This window comes from Pleurodeles waltl, chromosome 4_2 (assembly GCF_031143425.1).
Source record: "Pleurodeles waltl isolate 20211129_DDA chromosome 4_2, aPleWal1.hap1.20221129, whole genome shotgun sequence".
NCBI lineage: Eukaryota > Metazoa > Chordata > Amphibia > Caudata > Salamandridae > Pleurodeles > Pleurodeles waltl.
Genome location: NC_090443.1, coordinates 492,416,214 through 492,436,151, shown reverse-complemented (window position 1 = coordinate 492,436,151; position 19,938 = coordinate 492,416,214). Strand labels below are relative to the sequence as shown.

General features: G+C 42.6%; 1 protein-coding gene across 3 annotated transcripts; it reads left to right on the top strand.

The window, feature by feature from the left end:
* The first annotated feature begins 1,814 nt into the window (after positions 1 to 1,814).
* Positions 1,815 to 17,517, top strand: ELOF1 (elongation factor 1). 3 transcript variants are annotated; one of them, XM_069231919.1, is made up of 4 exons: positions 1,815 to 1,936; positions 2,200 to 2,321; positions 16,662 to 16,732; positions 17,313 to 17,517. In XM_069231919.1, the coding sequence occupies exons 2-4, from the start codon at positions 2,206 to 2,208 to the stop codon at positions 17,375 to 17,377; spliced, it is 252 nt and encodes an 83-aa protein (XP_069088020.1). In that variant the 5' UTR covers positions 1,815 to 1,936; positions 2,200 to 2,205; the 3' UTR covers positions 17,378 to 17,517. The 3 variants fall into 3 exon arrangements, with proteins under 3 accessions (XP_069088020.1, XP_069088021.1, XP_069088019.1); XM_069231920.1 differs by having other exon boundaries at positions 1,821 to 1,949; XM_069231918.1 differs by having other exon boundaries at positions 1,872 to 2,006.
* Positions 17,518 to 19,938: the final 2,421 nt, after the last annotated feature.

Sequence of the window (19,938 nt, the reverse complement as noted above, 5' to 3'; positions counted from 1 at the left end):
CTATTTATTATCTATTAAACAGTTATCTGCGAAATTGACCATATTATTATGTTTGATTTCATGATGTAGAGTTTCAGATGTGAAAGCCCTGGACTTACCAGGTAGGTTTTCTCCTAGTGGAGTTTCTTTTGTCATTTCTAGGACTAAATGCATGTCTGGATCAATAGATTATCCGGCTTTTACCCATAATGATAAATTGTGTGTAATCAAGTGTCTTAAGGTGTACGAACAACGTACTGCTATTGAGTGATCCACGGGGTCCTCTGTTGATTGCAACTCAGAAATCTTTTCGACCACTGTCTGCTATGACTTTGGCCCGATGAGTTTGTTGGGTCATGTCAGAAGCAGGCACTGATATTTCTGTTTATGGAGCACATTCCACCAGAGGGACATTGACTTCCACAGCTTTTACTTTGGTTTCTAGGTTGGAAGATATTCTATGGGTCCAGTGATACTATGTTTAAAATGTTTTAGTATAAACCTATTGTGCATGTTTCTTCTTTGGTGGTTGAACAGCTTTGAACCAGCATAATCGGAGCCTCCAACCCTGACATAGAATACCTGATTTTCTAGCTTTGCGTCAAGAATTTTAGATTTTATTAAGGGCACGGAGTCAAGGATTATCCCACCTATGGAGATAATTTTTGTGTGGTTATACATTTTATCAAGTTGTTCTTTATTGTCATTTAAAGATTACCCTCCCTTATTTTGTCACGGATAGTGAGCTGAGATATATATAATTTTTCTTCCTCTCCAGGATCGGATTCTAAGATCTCATAATTGTTCAAGAAGTTCTTGGTTGTCTACAAGATCAGCGTTTCGTTGGATTGGATTGACCTGTGCAGTTGGAAGTTCATTTTGGAATTCTTATCCAGGAGTTGTGTGTCTTCATTGCAAAGAAAGAGGAAGTCAAGATGGTGTCTCTCTATTTTGTAGATTGTTATGGTCTGCTTTTGGTGGCTCACAGAGAGGTTCAATTCAAAGCCTAAGTATTATAATGTGTTTTCTGTTTTTACTGTTGGCTGCCGTATTTGAGTAGTAAAGATTGAGAAGCATAATCCTCACCTCCGTGTCCTTAACAGAATCTAAAATGCTTGAGGCAGAGCTAGAACATTTTCTAATCTTCTGGCAATAAAATAAATCTCAAAAAGTTCCATGGACTTAAAGAGAAATTCTTTGAAAAGGAGTAGAATAGACAGTGGTTTGTTCCCTAAGGCTATGTAATATGGGCATTAACATTGTGAGTGCTGGCTCTGCTCAGTTGTATCATTTTGTAACTTTATCCAAAATAGTCCAGAACTTACATTAAAACAGTAAGTGAGCCCACTGAGTAATTTTTAAGTAAAGCTCTGATCAACCAAAAATATTTTAGAAATAGAGTTCGAACTGCCAATGAGTCTTCCCAGTGTTGAAAATACTCAACTGCTGCCGTGGGCGCGAAGTTGGGAATAATTTTAAATGGTAGCCTTAGATCTACGGTCTTATCAATTTCGAAACAAATCTGGGCATTCAGCGACTCGTTGCCATAAAAAAAAACTCCGCCTCGAAGTCATTCTGAGTTACCTCAGTTTCCTGTTCCTTTATTAGGTTCAGGTACCAGGCCGGTTTGGATGTCCTATGAAATACAACGCGACTCTTTCGCACACTGCCATTTGACCTAAGTTTCAACCTACCATGCAATAGACAGTCACGTACTAATCGCGCCACAGCCACTCTCTCCCAGGACGAATTGAAACGCGCCGCTTTGCTGCCCCCTCAACCAATCGGATCTCTCGGCGAACGCAAGTGGAGGCCTGCTTTTCGACCAATGGGACGAGTCAGGGAACTGTGCGCGTGGTTTTTGCGATGCTCTCTGCTTCCGGTTCCTGTCTCACGCCGTGGTTAACGGAACGTGGATTTGTTGTTGTTGGAGGCCTGCTGACGGGAAAAAGAGCACGTGAGGCCCAGAGGTTGTGGGGAAGTCTGTCGTTCAGATCGTGTGTGGGAGGCCGCGGGGAGAAAGGGAGGTATGTGAGAAAAGTTATGATACGTTTGAGAGTGTGTGGAGAAAGGGAGGCAGTAAAACGTAAGTGTTATGAGGAGGGTCCTCTGAGAAAGGGTGCGTTGGAAGAGGTTGCTTGACCAGGGTAGTGCAAGGGAAGGGGTGTCTTGTTTGATGTATTTCATTTTTTTATGGGTTTGTGTTTTTTTTCTCGATAGGTCAAGATGGGTCGTCGTAAATCAAAACGAAAGCCCCCTCCCAAGAAGAAGATGACAGGGAATTTGGATACTCAGTTTACCTGTCCCTTTTGTAACCACGAGAAGTCCTGTGACGTAAAAATGTAAGAAGGTGGGGGCTCTTTTAAATCTGTGTTAGTGGCTGTTTGAGAGGCAGCCGTTGACTGCTGCGTATAGATGGGGTATTGTTCACGGATGAGTTTTGATGGTAGCGTCTCCAAGGAAAGCTCACTGCATGTCACCCACCCAGGTTCTATGTATGTTTGACTTGTTTACCCCCCCGGGGAGGGGGGTACATTCACTTTGTGGTATTCTTGCAATGTGTTCATGCAACACCACAAATACACCTATACTTTCCGACGTGCGGGCCATTATTTCGTCTGCCAGTGTAAGGCCGTCAACATCACATTAATGCCCACTGTTTCTAAAGCTTTAATGCAGTGGGTATGCTGTGAGATATCGCCTGCGGTTACTTTCTAGCCTTTCTATTTTCGATAAGAAGATGGTATATACCGCTTCTATTTTTGTAAGAACGATGATCTCCTTTTAAGGATAGTTATGAGTTGACGTATACCGCCTGGACCTAAGTTCAAAGTTTCGTCCATACTATTTTTTTATTTTATTTATTATTATTTTTTTAAATATACTTTTATTCACAAATTGCTGCCTTACAGACACATAACAAGTTATGACATAATCGCGTTCTTATCTTGTTCACAGTTATCAGTGTTAATAGCACAGCTGATTTTTTTTACCAGTTATGAGGTTTTTGTCACGTTATTCATTCAGTCTGTGATTCTGAGTAGAACTACTTTAAAATAAGTGTACCAACGCCACTTGTCTGCTTTTTCCCCAAATGTGAGTGTTGTATAACTATTTTGTTTTATGACTACATAACAGACTTAACTCGTGTTGAACAAAGATTAAACATTAAACTTGATGGCCCTGTGTAGAGTAGGTAACTACCTTTGCTGAGGTACGTCATACTCCGGTGAGTGGGATGTCGCTATACTCTTACTCCCCTCGTTCCTCACTGGACGGGCGTCATTCCGTATCCAGACTTTCTGCTCCCCAGGGCCCTCGGTTAAGTCCGATTGTCATCTCTGTACCGAGTTTCACACTCGGTCCTGCTGACCCTCTGATAGGACACTCTAGTAGGCATGATATCCCCCACCCTTCTTTCTGTCTACTTAGACCTCTATTCTTGCTGGTTCCTCCATGGATGTTCCCGTTCCCCCCCCCCCCCCCCCATTATGTCTTCCCATCTCTTCACTGTGACCTCCCACTCTGGTGTGATTGGGTTTTGACGCAGACCTCTCGTCTCTTCGCTCCGCAGAACCTGCAGTTGAGCTCTGGACCATTTCGACACGTCTTGTCGCCACTCAGTCAGCGGGGGACGTCCAGGGGCCTTCCACCCTTTTGAGATCAGTCTCCTGTAAACAACTAGGGCCAGGTCCAGAAAACGTCTACCCACCTTCCCCCATGGCGGTCCCATCCCGAGGCCTAGTAGGCATGCAGCAGGAGTCCGGGACAGGGTAAGCTCATATAATCTCGATAGATCAGCCATTACCGCCCCCTGCCCGGCTGGATCTCGGGACAGTCCCATACCATGTGTTCATAGTTGGCATCAGTGACCTCACATCTTGGGCAAGTCCTAGGATTTCTGCCATACATTAGCGCCAGTTGTTGTGGTGTGAGGTACGTCCTATGGAAGTAATTGTATTGGATGTATCGCAACAGTGTGTTGCAGGAGACCTTCCGGGGGTAGGCCAATGCCCTGTTCCACTCTGCGTCCAACAGTTCCCTACCAATCGTCCTTCCCCATCTCTCTCTCTCTCTCATTGGCCGCAGCGGGTCCAAACCTTCCTCAATTTGGACCCGATATAGTTTAGTAATTAAGTGGGCCTCCTCACCAGCTGTCAGCAGGAGATGTAATACCTTATGGGTAGTGGGCTCTGCGTTAATCGGTTTCGTCCATACTATAACGTGTGCCATTCACAACTGGTGTACACAACAATCCCTTGTCTTGTTTGGAGTAATGAAGGATGGTACATGTGCTGCACACGAGGAGCCATGGATAATACTTGTTAGGGGACCTAAAATGTCGTACTGTGAAGGTTGTGCATGCGCATACACATATATATCAGTAGTACTTTTGAATGTTGGGACATGTAGCTTCAATGTTTACCTTAAAATAAAGGAGTGTACACGTCGCATGTAAATTGTCGGACTTTTCATGTGGGGCTTTTTGGCATCCATGCACGTATCATTTTGTAGCTCTGTGCAAATGTTGTGTAAAAATATTGTGGTGTCTTGTGTCAACAAATTAGGCTTTTATACTAGCCTGTCATGCACTTGATTTTAGTCAACCAAGCAACACAAGAGCATCCCTCATCACTGTAGCTAGGTGCCTGTATGCCATCAAGGCAATAACGATCAGGTCTTGTGGTTGAATTTCACAACATAGTGCATTGTGGTCATTCTAGTATTGAGTCCCACGAAAGGTCACTGTTGAATTTACCACCTAGTTACAAGTGCTTAGTAAAGGAAAGCTTAGGACTGGAAAAATTGTGAAATGGGTTCCTTTTGGTAATTCTATAATTACTAAGTGCACTGGATATGCCCAGATATGGGGCCCAGGTTCACTATTTCCCATGGATTCAAGCTAGCCTGACTGATGAAGGGTGACCAGTCCCAGGGTGATTATTTCTGGTCTAGGTAGGACCTGGCTCAGCAGTTCGGCCCGGACTGTACCCATGGTGAACATGGTCAAAACTGATTTGCATATGGCTGGGTCCAACCTGAGGTGACATGGTGAGCAAAAGACTTGACGGATTAAACCCAGATTTGTGACTGGGAGTGAATGTTTGATTTGTTCCATATTCCGTCCATCATGTGTGTTTGTTTGCTAACGTTTTTGGCTAGGTGGAAGAGCTTGAATGCTTGAGGTCAAATATGGAAAACATTACAAAGAATCAAATTCTCATTGTAAAAACCACAACAGTACAGTGACCTTATTAATATTCTACCATAACTGTATAAGACCAACATTTCTTCACTACGTCTTCTTTACACTCTTGTATCTCTTCACTATTACATCTGTACAGTCTTAGCAACCCTTTATTTCCCGAGCTCTTTACAGCAGGGGTGTGGAATTTAATAAAATATTTACCTGTCCATGGGACAGGTTGCTTCTTAAATCTACTTGTCCCTTTGGTGCAGTGTGGTGATGCAATGATAATAGCCTCTCTGAATATGCCAGGGATACTACTGTAGTAGAGCTTGAATACTTGCAATTTAAATCCCTACCATAGACATTTCCTTATTTTGCCACCTTTCTGTAGATTTACATACTGGGGCTAGAGGAAGCAGTAAGCAATAGTTATAGGGCTGGAATGCCTTTGAGTCTGCAAACATACTAACTTATGTTTTAAAGATTTTCACCAGCTCTTCTTTAATCTTTTCCCATAGTGAGAAAGGGTGGAAACTTGCTCTCGACAATGGCAGACGTTCTTCATGGGTTGGGGAAAAAAGGTGGTTGGAGGGGAAGTGAACTTGTAAACGCTTGTAAGGAAATGCCTCCTTGGCATGGTTACCCCCTGACTTTTTGCCTTTGCTGATGCTATGTTTTGAATTGAAAGTGTGCTGAGACCTGCTAACCAGGCCCCAGCACCAGTGTTCTTTCCCTAACCTGTACTTTTGTATCCACAATTGGCACACCCTGGCATCCAGGTAAGTCCCTTGTAACTGGTACCTCTGGTACCAAGGGCCCTGATGCCAGGGAAGGTCTCTAAGGGCTGCAGCATGTCTTATGCCACCTTGGGGACCCCTCACTCAGCACAGACACACTGCTTGCCAGCTTGTGTGTGCTGGTGAGAACAAAATGAGTAAGTCGACATGGCACTCCCCTCAAGGTGCCATGCCAGCCTCTCACTGCCTATGCAAGTAGAGATAAGCCACCCCTCTAGCAGGCCTTACAGCCCTAAGGCAGGGTGCACTATACCATAGATGAGGGCACCAGTGCATGAGCACTGTGCCCCTACAGTGTCTAAGCCAAACCTTAGACATTGTAAGTGCAGGGTAGCCATAAGAGTACATGGTCTGGGAGTTTGTCAAACACGAACTCCACAGCACCATAATGGCTACACTGAAAACTGGGAAGTTTGGTATCAAACTTCTCAGCACAATAAATGCACACTGATGCCAGTGTACATTTTATTGTGAAATACACCCCAGAGGGCACCTTAGAGGTGCCCCCTGAAACCTTAACCGACTATCTGTGTAGGCTGACTGGTTCTAGCAGCCTGCCACAACAGAGACATGTTGCTGGCCCCATGGGGAGAGTGCCTTTGTCACTCTGAGGCCAGTAACAAAGCCTGCACTGGGTGGAGATGCTAACACCTCCCCCAGGTAGGAGCTTTAACACCTGGCGGTGAGCCTCAAAGGCTTACCCCCTTTGTTCCAGCACCACAGGGCACTCCAGCTAGTGGAGTTGCCCGCCCCCTCCGGCCACGGCCCCACTTTTGGCGGCAAGGCCGGGGGAAATAATGAGAATAACAAGGAGGAGTCACTGGCCAGTCAGGACAGTTCCTAAGTTGTCCTGAGCTGAAGTGACTCTAACTTTTAGAAATCCTCCATCTTGCAGATGGAGGATTCCCCCAATAGGGATAGGATTGTGACCCCCTCCCCTTGGGAGGAGGCACAAAGAGGGTGTACCCACCCTCAGGGCTAGTAGCCGTTGGCTACTAACCCCCCAGACCTAAACACGCCCTTAAATTTAGTATTTAAGGGCTTCTCTGAACCTAAAGATTTAGATTCCTGCAACTTACAAGAAGAAGAGGACTGCTGAGCTGAAAACCCCTGCAGAAGAAGAAAGAAGACACCAACTGCTTTGGCCCCAGTCCTACTGGCCTGTCTCCTGCCTTCCAAAGAAACCTGCTCCAGCGACGCTTTCCCCAGGACCAGCGATCTCTGAATCCTCAGAGGACTGCCCTGCTTCAAGAAAGACCAGAAACTCCCGAGGACAGCGGCACTGCTCCAAAAAGACTGCAACTTTGTTACAGAGGAGCAGATTTAAAGACCCCTGCAAATCCCCGCAAGAAGCGTGAGACTTGCAACACTGCACCCGGCGACCCCGACTCGACTGGTGGAGAACCAACACCTCAGGGAGGACCCTCCAGCGACTCGGAGACCGTGAGTAACCAGAGTTGTCACCCCTGAGCCCCTCTACAGCGACGCCTGCAGAGGGAATCCCGAGGCTCCCCCTGACCGCGACTGCCTGACTCTAAAATCCCGACGGCTGGAAAAGACCCTGCACCCGCAGCCCCCAGCACCTGAAGGAACGGAACTTCAGTGCAGGAGTGACCCCCAGAAGGCCCTCTCCCTTGCCTAGGTGGTGGCTACCCCGAGGAGCCCCCCCCTTGCCTGCCTGCACCGCTGAAGAGACCCCTTGGTCTCCCATTGACTCCCATTGGAAACCCGACGCTTGTTTTCACACTGCACCCGGCCGCCCCCGCGCTGCTGAGGGTGTACTTTTTGTGTGGACTTGTGTCCCCCCCCCCCCCGTGCCCTACAAAACCCCCCTGGTCTGCCCTCCGAAGACGCAGGTACTTACCTGCTGGCAGACCGGGGCACCCCCTTCTCTCCAGTGAAGCCTATGTGTTTTGGGCACCTCTTTGACCTCTGCACCTGACCGGCCCTGAGCTGCTGGTGTGGTGACTTTGGGGTTGCTCTGAACCCCCAACGGTGGGCTACCTTGGACCCAAAACTGAACCCTGTAGGTGGGTTACTTACCTGCAAAAACTAACAATACTTTACCTCCCCCAGGAACTGTGAAAATTGCATTAAGTGTCCACTTTTAAAACAGCTATTTGTGTTTTATGTGAAAAGTATATATGCTACTGTAATTATTCAAAGTTCCTAAAGTACTTACCTGCAATACCTTTCAAATGAGATATTACATGTAGAATTTGAACCTGTGGTTCTTAAAATAAACTAAGAAAATATATTTTTTCTATAACAAAACCTATTGGCTGGATTTGTCTCTGAGTCTGTGTTCCTCATTTATTGCCTGTGAGTATGTACAACAAATGCTTAACACTACTCCTTTGATAAGCCTACTGCTCGACCACACTACCACAAAATAGAGCATTGGTATTATCTCTTTTTGCCACTATCTTACCTCTAAGGGGAACCCTTGGACTCTGTGCATGCTATTCCTTACTTTGAAATAGCACATACAGAGCCAACTCCCTACAACGCTCAATAGATTTTCACATGAGCAAATCTACAATTCGTATTTGTTAGTGTTAAAATACAGTTCACAAATATTTTCTAGGAGTACCATTTCCTGGTCTCCTTCTGTAAGTTCTTGTGAATTCATCATAACCACACATTCGAAGACCTATACCATGGGTGCACTTTTGTGACTTTCTTTAAGAATTGGGCCCATAAGTAGGTCTGGTGTTAACAAATACATTTTGTTTTTATTAAACTTATATATCGCTCTCTGTCGGGTGGCCTTATTGCGAGTGATCGCATTCTGCTGTCCCACAAGGAGCATATTGCACACAAAGTTTTGCTCAGTGCCAGCAACTACTGTGGCAATCAGTGGCCTAACAAAACTGAAGGGTGACCCTCTACAAAGAACATTGATCTCCCCCCCCACCTTCAGACTCACTCAGGGCAGGTGCTGTGCTGAAGGTGGGGTACTCTGGAGGGTGGTTTCGGGGCCTATGTTACGCCACTGGTGGCAATGTGTGCTTTTTGAGACCCCAATTTATTTTCTTTCCCTTTTTGCCAGTGTGATAATGGGGAGGGCCTGGCAGTTCCCACAACAATAAGGTGTTACAAAAGCCATGTCAAAACAAGACATGCATTGACAAAAACAAAAGTCTCACAAAAAATGTCATCAGTTGGCTTTGTTAGTGCTTTATTATTTTCATGCTTCTCATTCTCTTGTTGATAATGGTTACACTGATTTTCCATAAGAAATATTTTTTGTATTACTAGCATGCATCAACACATTTTACTAAATTACCTTTCAAAGAAATAGTACCTAAAATGTCATAATTGCGAAACATTTTGTTTCCTACTTGCATTATTTCCTGAACCTTTTATTTTGAAAGCAAAAATCCTCATTCTTGCTTACAAGCTTCTGCAAACATTTGCAACTAATTAGAGATCTTTCAGGTAGCATTATACTTAGCCTCATATTGTAAAACGTTTCAAACGTGTGTACCCTTTTTAATTGTTTACACTGGAAGTAGTGTAGTGTGATCTTAAAACATTTTTTTACTGCACTCACTCTAATAACAACTTTTCAGTAATGTACCATAAATAGAAGTCCGAACAGCATTAACATATGGACACACATTACCGCAACTGCAGACAGTTCCATGTCTGTAAACTGGCAGCCAAAAGTTTGTGCTGTAGTGGGTTAGGCCTACTTGTCCCAAGGACAAAATAAACATGAAAACTTGTTGCCCTGGACCCACATCCCTGTTACAGTCTCAGGATCCCTTCAATATCTCTATGATCCCTACATCTTAACACTCGTATCGCTCTACAGCCTCCCTGTTTTTTTTGTCGTTCCTGAACAGGCTCAGCATCTAGTCACGATCTCATTTAGCCACAATCTTGGCATCTCTTCCCTGTCCAATATTTCAACAGACCTTGGATCTCTTCACAGTCACATCTGTCCACAGATCACCTGTTGTCTGATTAGTGAACAGGGCCACAGGGAGGATGTGATAACGCCAAGATCAGATAGTTTGCTAAAGTAGGATTAGCAGTCCTCTATGATCCCAAGGCTATAACTTAATTCCCATAATATATTTTGGTGTCTAGACAGTGTAACCAGAAGCTTCCCAGCACTACTAACTTATTGTATGGTTTTCCTCTTTAATAACACCCTTGCAGCTTTTAGTTTACATCTAAATACTTACAATCCTGTGAAAAAAGGAGGCAGATGGATACATTTGAAAAGTGCTCAAAAGTGTGCAGTTTGGCCAATTGAAAAGGTAGGGATAAAAAAAAATCATGTTGACAGGTTCCACAGATTATGACCAGCCCACTGTAGCACAACTAGGTGGCAGGAGTATGGATAACCCTATATCGAAATGAAACTCTCAAAATGATCTCCACTGCCCAGGTCCTCCTTCACCCAACAAACATCTTGTTATGTGCCCCTGGATGTGATCATTGAAACTCAACTTTCAGTCTCCTGCTTCCGCAATACAGCATGATGTTTTTAACTAAGAAGCTTTTTTCCCAAAATGTATTTATGGCACCTTTTTCAGTGCTTTAGGGTATTCAGATTTATTTTGTGGTGAAAAAAGCTCTTCAGAAGAAGCAAATAGGGCACTTCACACCCCTCTGATACACCCGTGGTACCAACCAGCCATCGTTTAACTAGCACTACCTGTCTGAGGCTGTTAATGATTATTTACTGGCAATACACAGTTTGCTATTTTTATCGATCCCAGACTCTACAATGAGATCAGTGTCTGGAAGCAGCACTTGGTGCTGTAGCCTTAACATTCAACAGTGTTTTTTTTTTTTTTTAAATAAATTCCAAAGCCTCTTCAAGGGGACATTCTGAAAGCTGATATGGGAATGCATTCCCCCGTTGCTTACCATAGTTTTGTGGTTTGTAACTAGAATTTGCTGGTTTTCTGTTTACTTTCTTTTTGTTTGAGGCTGTTCAGCATGTCTTTCTCCCTCCCGTGGAGCATAGCTTATTTACCTTATTCTTCCCAGAGTGCTCACTTTTTGTAAACGGGCCTTTTCATTTTGTTCTCATCTTGTCACATTTGCTAGTTAAATGCCAAATTTTCTTCTATGAGAACTTGGTGTTTTATTTCTCTCACTTAAAAATGACATGATTTAATGACAATCAAGCGGTGTGAAAGGAAGGCGTTTTTCTAGCACACAAAATGTAAATGTCTGTAAATGATCTTTGTAAATATTTCAGAGCATAGAATTAAGAAAGCACAAATGAAGCACAGTTTTTTTTATAATTCTAAAGTGTGGCGGAAACAAATATTTTAATATGATAAAAACAAACCAATACACTAGGTGATGACATATTCACACATTGTTTGTGGTCTGTATAGTTTTATCACTAAAACTGTATGCCTGTGCAAATGTAATGGTCATTTCAATTGAAAATGTGTTTGTAAATGGCAGTGCACTACCACACAATGCATACTCCACTCTATGCCCCTCACCTTCTGAACAGGAGCCATTCTGGTGTACAACATGGCGAAAACACATTGGCAAAACCAAGAGCTCTTGCATAGATATGAGACCTTTTGGCTGTGCCAGTGCAAGTTGTCTTTATCACTATCAACTTTGACTTGCGATTGGGTGGAGGCTGCCCAATAGTAATCCTTCTTGGTTAACATTTATTCCTTAGTTGCTTTAAACGTATTAGTCCCACTAGAGGAAAGACTTAAGACTGCAACTTGCAAGTCCAGGACTGCCTGGTCAGCATTGAGCAGGCTCTGAATAAATCATAAGGGTTAAGAAACATATTGCAGTTGTTATCTGGTAAGTGTATCAGACAGACAGATTATTTTATGGCCATTCTATCAGTGACTCCTAGAGTAATAAATATTGCATCCACTCTTATTTACCACTCAACACTCTGGGCGCCACTGCACCTGCTATATTCCTATTTAGGTTTTGGTCTCCTCGAGGGCGTGTTGTGATTTGAGAGTCCCTCGTCGGCTGCTCAGCTGGGCAGGTGAGCGCCACTTCATGCTAGACAGACAAAGAAAGGACAGTCACATGGATGGTGCCCAAATTAAGGCATGGGCTCAGGATGCTTTTGAGTAGATGAAATCAGCAGCACTCTGTAACCCTTAGATTTGTCACATTCACTGGGGTCATTCCTGCACAATTGAGCATGGTTGACGGACAGGTCAGGAGTTCACAGCATGGCTGTCGTCGGTAGCACTTTGCTTGTTAAGCGTGATTGACAACCCGCTGGGAATCCCTCCAGCGACACACAGGAACTTAGTGTGAATGGCATCACAGACACCTGATGGTGCGGTATCTGAGTTCTTGTAAGTCACTGGTGCCATGCCTGGGTGGCACTCTGTAGTTAAAGTGGGAGGGGGGGTTGTAAAAACTGCAAGGAGGGGCACATCACCCCACACACCCCCCCTCCCTTTTCCCTTTAAAGGCACCTCTTTTGCCACCCTGTGCAAGGACAAATGATCCAAGTTATCTTGTGTTTACATTTTAGGTTTCTTCTGCAGAGATAGGTAGTCTGTACTTGAGTTCACAGATAAAGTGAGCTGTGATTGCCTATACCTATTGATCCTATGGGGATCTTGGATTGGCACACTAGTATGCATCGGTCTAAAGTTGTAAATACTTCCTGTGCAGCTATGCCCCTCTTAAACGTTGTAAATGTTTGATAATTGTTCCTGTTGGTATGACTATTACTGTATGACACTATAGGGTGTACCTTTACTAGAAATATCATTCTGGTATCCGAAGATTTTTATTTTTCTTTTGCCAGTGAAATAGGAAGTTCAGACTTTTTGTTATTTATGGTTTTTTTTTATTTATTTTTTTAGGTTGAGCATAGCACAAGCCATATGCTGTACTTGACATGTTGTAATCTGTTCTGTAGGCTTTAACCACACCCGTCACTTTCATTGGTTTCTGGGCCTGTCTTTCAGAAATCCCTTGATGTTGTTAGTAAATGCTTTGTTTTTCCTGCCTTGAGGCTGGTCTGTTACCGCCTCGGAGACTGACCTTGTTACATGGCTTATTGCACATCAGCCATGTGCCTTAGTGTGGCACACTATTTTTCTCCTTTGCCTCGCAGCTTTGCCCTGTGTGGCCCTATGTTATTTCTTCCGCTTCCTTGTTTTCAGGCATCTTGCTGTTTCTTTGCAATATCTGTGGGTTTTTATTTTTATATATATATATATTGGCAGTTTTAAGTAGTACAAACTCTACGCAAATGTTTTGGTGCGTTTTATTTATTATTTTATTTTGCACTTTTTATATTGCGTGAACAAATGTATTACAGTGCTTTACATGAGCACCGGTTACATTACACAAGAACACATTCATTTTTGATAGCATGAGGAAATTAAGTGATTTGCCTAGAACCGCATGATGTTAAGAACGCGCCAAGATCTACTCCGTGTTTCCCCAGCTTCAAAGTCAGATTTCTGTCCCTCTCCCCTAGGGTTCATTGGTGCGTGTTGGGGCATTCTTGGAATACCTTGTTTTTTTTATATAGTTCTTGGTAATACAGGTTCCACTGTTTCATAGTGCTGCAAAGGAGGTGCCATTCTTTAAAAAATTGCTATAATTAATTTGCATTGACCTTGCAGAGAAGAAGCTATGTCAGGATTGTAATCTTTGACATTCTCGTTCTGTCAAGACCTCTGCAGTGCGTGCATTAACCCACTGACGTGAGTAGAGCTTAACACTAGGCAATAACACATGCTTTTGACAATCTCCGGAGGGTCACCAACCAAGCACATCTCCAAAATATTTGAAACAGAATCGTGACTCCAGACCCAAACATTTCACGGCCACAAGCTTGATAGCAAAAGACATCTAGGCTTTGGATATAAATTGAGCCTCTTCAAATAGTTCAGTTAGTAAAGGCAGCCATTTTCCTAACCCTGTAGTGCAGATAAGCTAACACAAGGGTGCCACAGTGAGAAAAGCAGCGTATCATATGGCACAAAAGTGGAGCAAATTCCATCTCTTCCTCCTCCTCTCAGAATTCACTGATATCATGGCTTTGACAGTCCCCTGATAGCTACTGTGACCTTGCAGATGCCACTTCCTGAAGCGCTGTCTAAAACAGCGTTCAAATAGCACCGCTTCCTGTTTGAAGGGGCCCCACCATGAATACCCCCCCCCCCCCCAACAGTCGCAGAGTGCTTCCCCATCAGCCTCTGAACTCCTGTGTATAATAATCCAGGCATTGTCTCTCTCAGTCCAGTATTGTTTAACCTGCTCTCCTCTCTTCCAACCCCAGGCTTCATGTAACCACTCCACTAAGTTCCCATGCATCATTTGATGTGAACTCTATGCATTATTCCTGATTGCCATGGTTACCTAGTTCCTGAAAAATCAATGTCAAATATCTTTTTGACCCTATCAAGTGGCCCTTTTCTCACTTCTGCTTCAACTGGTTTTCCTCTCAGTGCTTCATGCCTCCCTGTGTCTATAGGAATAAATGTGTTTGTCTATATGCGTACACACCCCAAGGACTACATCTCAGTCAATCCTGGACAGTAATAGTAAAGACTCTATGCGCAGGAGACCTGTTGTTTCACTAACTGTGGCCATCAGGACAAGTCACTGCTTGTATTTATGTTACTCAAATGTGTTGTTGTGACAAGTCTTCTTTTTTTTTTTTTCTTTTCTTTTTTTTGTGTGTGTAAGACAGCAAAGAAAGACAACAAATAGATGATATGACGAGTACAGATTTGCCCTGTAACAACATTCATAGGGTATTATAATAATATGGCTCACACAGGGCCATTGTGGATAGACCCCAGACAACAGAATAGTGTAAATCAAGTGTTTATTTTTTTTTTTTTTTACCTAGTTGCATCACAGATTTTGTTCACATTACACACATTTAAATTTGAGGTCCATATAAATTATTTTTATATAATGTATTCTATGTGGGTATCAAGAAACTCTGATATGGTTCTGGACCTACCTTGTATTCCCAAAAAAAACGTACATTTGAATCCTTTTCATAGCCCAAAAAAATGCCAGTGAACCAACCCTGTAGGAGCCTCACTGGTCTAGGGTATAAAAAACCTCTTTCATCCAAACCCAGGCTTCCTGCTGTACTCTGAGTGGTCCAGATGGCAAGGCCAACTTCAAATTTTGAGTAGCCATCCCAACCGAGATCATTCTCACTTCAAAACCATCAGTCAGTGCACAAATGTATGCACTGAAAATGTACGGTCAAGGCCTAGGAGATTCAGTTACACGTATCTGTTCTACAGAGTCCAGTCTTGAGCCGAGGACTGTCATGAGACTATTAACCTAAGGCAGTGCTTTAAATGAATACAGAGTATCAGCCCTTCTTTATTTCAATTTAAAACACTGACCCAAGGTCCCAGATGTCGCACTTCTGGAACCTATGCTGTCAGCCTATCTACCACTGAAGCTCTATTTCACCAGTCTGCACAGATTTGAAGCCTCCTGTTCAATTAAGCTGCCTCTTCTGTTATTCTCCTTGTATACAGTCAGTGTTTTTAAAAGTTTAGCTGGTACTGCCAGTGTAGAGGAATTATTCCTTTAAACGTTTAGCACTCATAAATATATCTCTAGGGTGTCATAGCCAGTCTGTAGGAATGAGGCAAAAACACAGAAGATGGCAGCCTTGTTGTCCTCTCTTCTGCAGCAAAAGGCCTGGGAGGGTTGTTGTGGCACCTGGCATACCGCCACTCCAAACCAAAAAACATAGGTAAAAGATATTGTCATTTACAACACCAATATCCCTATTTCTCACAAATGTGAGACTTATTGCATTGCAAATGCTTGTTCAAATAGGCTTTTAGTTGAATGTGTAATCATAACAGAGATGTACATTTTTCTTTTAGTACTGCTGACTTGTACTGTTGAATTCTACTTCCAGTTGCAATTAAATCCATGAAAAATGTGCAGCACGTTTTGCTTGACTTTCATTGTAGACCTGGTGTGTTTGTGTTTTGTAGCAAAGGCCATTGCTCACGATGTACCTTTTATACTTTTATTAGCTGTTTGCCAGCATTTTTACATTTTTACTTTAACATAATTTTTCTCAATGTCTCTCTCTCACACACTCTTTCTTTGAGCTGTGCTCTATATTACATTGAAGTACCCCTATACCTTTATTTGCCACATGTTTTGTCACCTTTTTGGGGTTTTTTGGGCTCCAGCTGAGCGTGTGAAGCCTGCTGGGCTAGTCTTATTTTTCCATTAGTGCAGTGTGCCTTTTTCCAGTGTCTTAAACTTTGTTTTTAAAGCTTTTAAATATGACTTTGCATATGTGCAGATCGGAGCCCTGCCTGGAAGCATCAAGTAACTTAGTTTCTTTTCCATGTTACCTTACAGTAATCTTTTGTCATCCCTTTAATCGTAGACTTTAAAGTCTCCCTTAACTTTGAAGGTATGCCTCTCAACTTAACTGACCTCTGTTGTGGCCTTGAAGAAGTCTTGGCTTCCTAATACTGAGCTTTTTGAATGCCTACGATGTTGCTTTTTCAGAGTGCCTCCCTAGCACTCTGATACGTGATTTATGTTTTTCTAGTCAGGCAAAAATAGTTTTTGACATTATTGAGAAACACGGATTCTCTTTGAACAACAGCTTCACTATAGCACATTGTCGTAATGGGACAACAGCAGCATTAACTTATCAATCTTTCATTTCCTCTGACACCTTTTTCTTTATCTTACAGGGATCGAGCTCGAAATACAGGGGTGATTTCCTGTACCGTGTGTCTAGAAGAATTTCAAACTCCCATAACCTGTATCCTTTTGTCAGGGTTGATGGAGGGGGGGAACATCCCAGCTATGAGTGGTTAGTAAGTTGAAAAATATATTGTGTTGTGTGTATCCTTAGTTCTGTAGTTGGGTGCATTTGAGTTATTGAATATATTTAGGGAGTGGAAAGGGGCCACAAATAGTGTGGTGCTGAAAAGCATGAACTCTTTCTTCTTCCCAATCATAGAATTACAGGACCTTGGTGCTGGCATAGCAGAAGCATGGGGGTTCAGGATTGAGAGTGATTTTTAAGAGCAGTGCGAGACTCTGGGGTGAAATGGGAGGTACTACTTTGCATCTGGAATAAGGTACAATATAGCTGACTGGTTCTGTGTTGGCATAGGCAGTTATTTGTCTAGGGTGAGTGTTGATAAAACGTATGTAGTAGAATAGGGCACTGCCGAGCTATGATGATGCATTTGTGGTGTGTGTGATGTATGCTTCATTTCCAGATTTGCTTTCCTCTCCTGTTCCTTCTATTTACCTGTTGCTTCTATTTAAGACCCTGCTTGTGAGTTGTCACCCTCAAGGGATCCCTTGTATTTTCCTTGACATAAGGCTGTCAGATCTCTCTGAAGCAGTGGATGTGTACAGTGACTGGATAGATGCTTGTGAAGCAGCCAATCAGTAGCATTGGTGCGGCGGCTCCCTGCAGATTTTGAACTCTTTCCCCCAAATTGGTGGCATTTCTTTACTGATATTGTCAAAAAGCCAGTGACAAATGCTGCAACTCTTCATGTTTGTTGAATTGACTTTCCCCGGGGAGTTGGATGAACATCCTTGTGCTCCTTGGTAGTTTTTTAAAAATTTATTTTATAGAAGGGTATGAACAGAGTTCCTGCTGATGAGAGCAGTCGCATATAAAACATTCCACTAGTGCTGAAAGACACAATTTTCACTACGTAGTTTATTATGTTCAGAAATTGTAAATAAAAAGTGTATTCTATATTAGGTCAGTGGTAACTCATACTAACAAAGGGTGACTGTCCTGGAGCCCTATAGATATGTCTTGTCAGTTTCAGACGCTAGATCTTTTGCTGGTCCTTTTCACCCCACACTAGCCACTGAAGCATTCTTAATTATTCATTTTCTTTCTCTTTAGCCAATACCCCCCAACAATTAAAAATGTTTCTGGATATTTAATTTCCTTGTCTCACTTGTAATGGATGTGATATGGCTTTTGTGTGTTAACTACGCTGGTGTGGTAGATTATGATAAAGCAGTTTCACATCTTGTTTACCAATCTGCTAAAACACCTGCTCGTTTTTTGTAGTGGACCACTTTCTGAAAGGGATGTTTGTTGCCCGCTTGCAGTGGGGAGTTAAGGGATGTTGATTTTCTGCCTCTCGCAGCATGTCCGGATGAGTCCAGCCCGATCGTGGTTTCTGTCCCCAAGCAACCCTCTGATGCAAACATATTTTGTTTAATTTCATATATTCAAATTTTTTTCATACCCCCGTACGTGGCGCCGACTGCTATGTTTATTTATTTTTTGTTTTTTTCTCCTTTTTGACTGATTTAAACCCTAACTGGTTTGATCCTTAATGGGTATTGACAAATATTTATAATTATGGTACAGCCTTTCCTCTTAAACCAGATTATGATTTGATTACGTGTGTTATTAAAAAAAAACAAGTGCAGTGGAAAGCCAAAAACTACAAATGATTTTTTTTTTAGGCTTTTGTTTTGTGAGGCTGATTAGTTAGGGTAAAAGAAAAGTTTTGTGTGAACTTTTTAATTAAACAAAACTAACATGGAGCTGTGTCTCTCCGTATCTACAAGTTTGCTCCCTAAAGCCCTTAATGGTCTCAGCTTGAGAATGCGCAGTCGATGTTTGCTTGCATGAAAACCATTTATTCTCTTCTCATTTTTGCATGAACTTTGTGTGAAGTACTAGTTGAACAAGGGAAACCCGGTGTGATTGATAATGCCCGGCACGGACCAAGGTAAAGTGCATGGCAACACCAGAAACAAAGATACACCCAAAAGTTACAGCTATTTGTAACTGGATAATGCGTTGTGAGAAATTGGGTTCTTGGTTTGGGGGAGGGATGCAGACTGATCTCAAGGAGAAGAAACAAGTTTGTTGGGGTGAGCTACAAAACTCACTAACCCTATGGTATCTTGGCACAAAAGCAGTCAGGCTTACACACACACACACACACACACACACACACACACACACACACACAGTAATAAAATGAAAACACAACACGAGCGATCCCACACCAATTTAGAAAAAATAGAATCGTTTTTAATAAAATGACACCAAAATAAATCAGACCCAATCAGTAGAACCAGACGCCACATGTCCTGCTTTGTAAATACAATGGACTCTGCTTTATCAGCTGTTTAGGTCCTAATTTAGGGATGGCTTTTATGTATTAAGAAGGAAGGTTTAGGGCTAGCAAAAGATTTATATTGCTAGGTCGAATGGACAGTTTAAAACTGCATTACAAGCTGCAATGCCAAGCCTGAGACAATTTTTTAAAGACTACTTTTAGTGAGTGACATAACGAGTGCTGCTGCCCACTAGTAGCATTTAATTTACTGGACTTGGGTACCTGTGGTATCTTAAACGAGGGTCTTAAAAGCAAATTAAATGTACCAATCGTGTGTAAAACCAATTGTGCGATGCTTAAAAGAGTGGGATCAAGCACTTAAGCAGTGGTTAAGTGCACAAAGTACGAAAAGTGAACAAGAACATGTAAAAAAAAAAAACAGGGATGAATGCAAAAACTTTGAGGGTGAAGCTGCATAGAGGGCCAACTCAACACTTGGGGGACACCCCTGAGAAAGAGCACTTTCAAAATGTCAGTGAGCTGCACCATTTTCAAAACAACATCTTACAGTTGCCTCATAGATGTTTACAACAAAACAATTACTTGCATTGTTAAAATCGCAATACAAATGTCTTACTTAAGAGGAAGTGCCTGTTATTCCAAAGCGACGGAAGATTCTCCATTAACTGCCCCATGACATCACTTAAGTGAAATACAGCTGGAGGAAGATCTGCTAAGATTTAAAAAAAAAAAAAAAAAAAATGCAATGCTAAACAGACAAACAAATCTGTATTTCCCTCACAAATGATTTAATTGAGCAACTCCTTACAAAGACTTCTAATAAAGAATCTCATTCTGCAGGTGCCACCGATTTATTTTTTTCTTTTCTTCATCACACCAAGCAAAGTAG

What these genes read in the sequence shown, in the direction of transcription:
- ELOF1 (XM_069231919.1), top strand. Translation starts at nt 2,206, where the DNA reads ATGGGTCGTCGTAAATCAAAACGAAAGCCCCCTCCCAAGAAGAAGATG. An exon ending in AAGTCCTGTGACGTAAAAAT is followed by an intron (nt 2,322 to 16,661) that starts GTAAGAAGGTGG and finishes TTTATCTTACAG; the next exon opens with GGATCGAGCTCGAAATACAG. An exon ending in ATTTCAAACTCCCATAACCT is followed by an intron (nt 16,733 to 17,312) that starts GTATCCTTTTGT and finishes TAAGGCTGTCAG; the next exon opens with ATCTCTCTGAAGCAGTGGAT.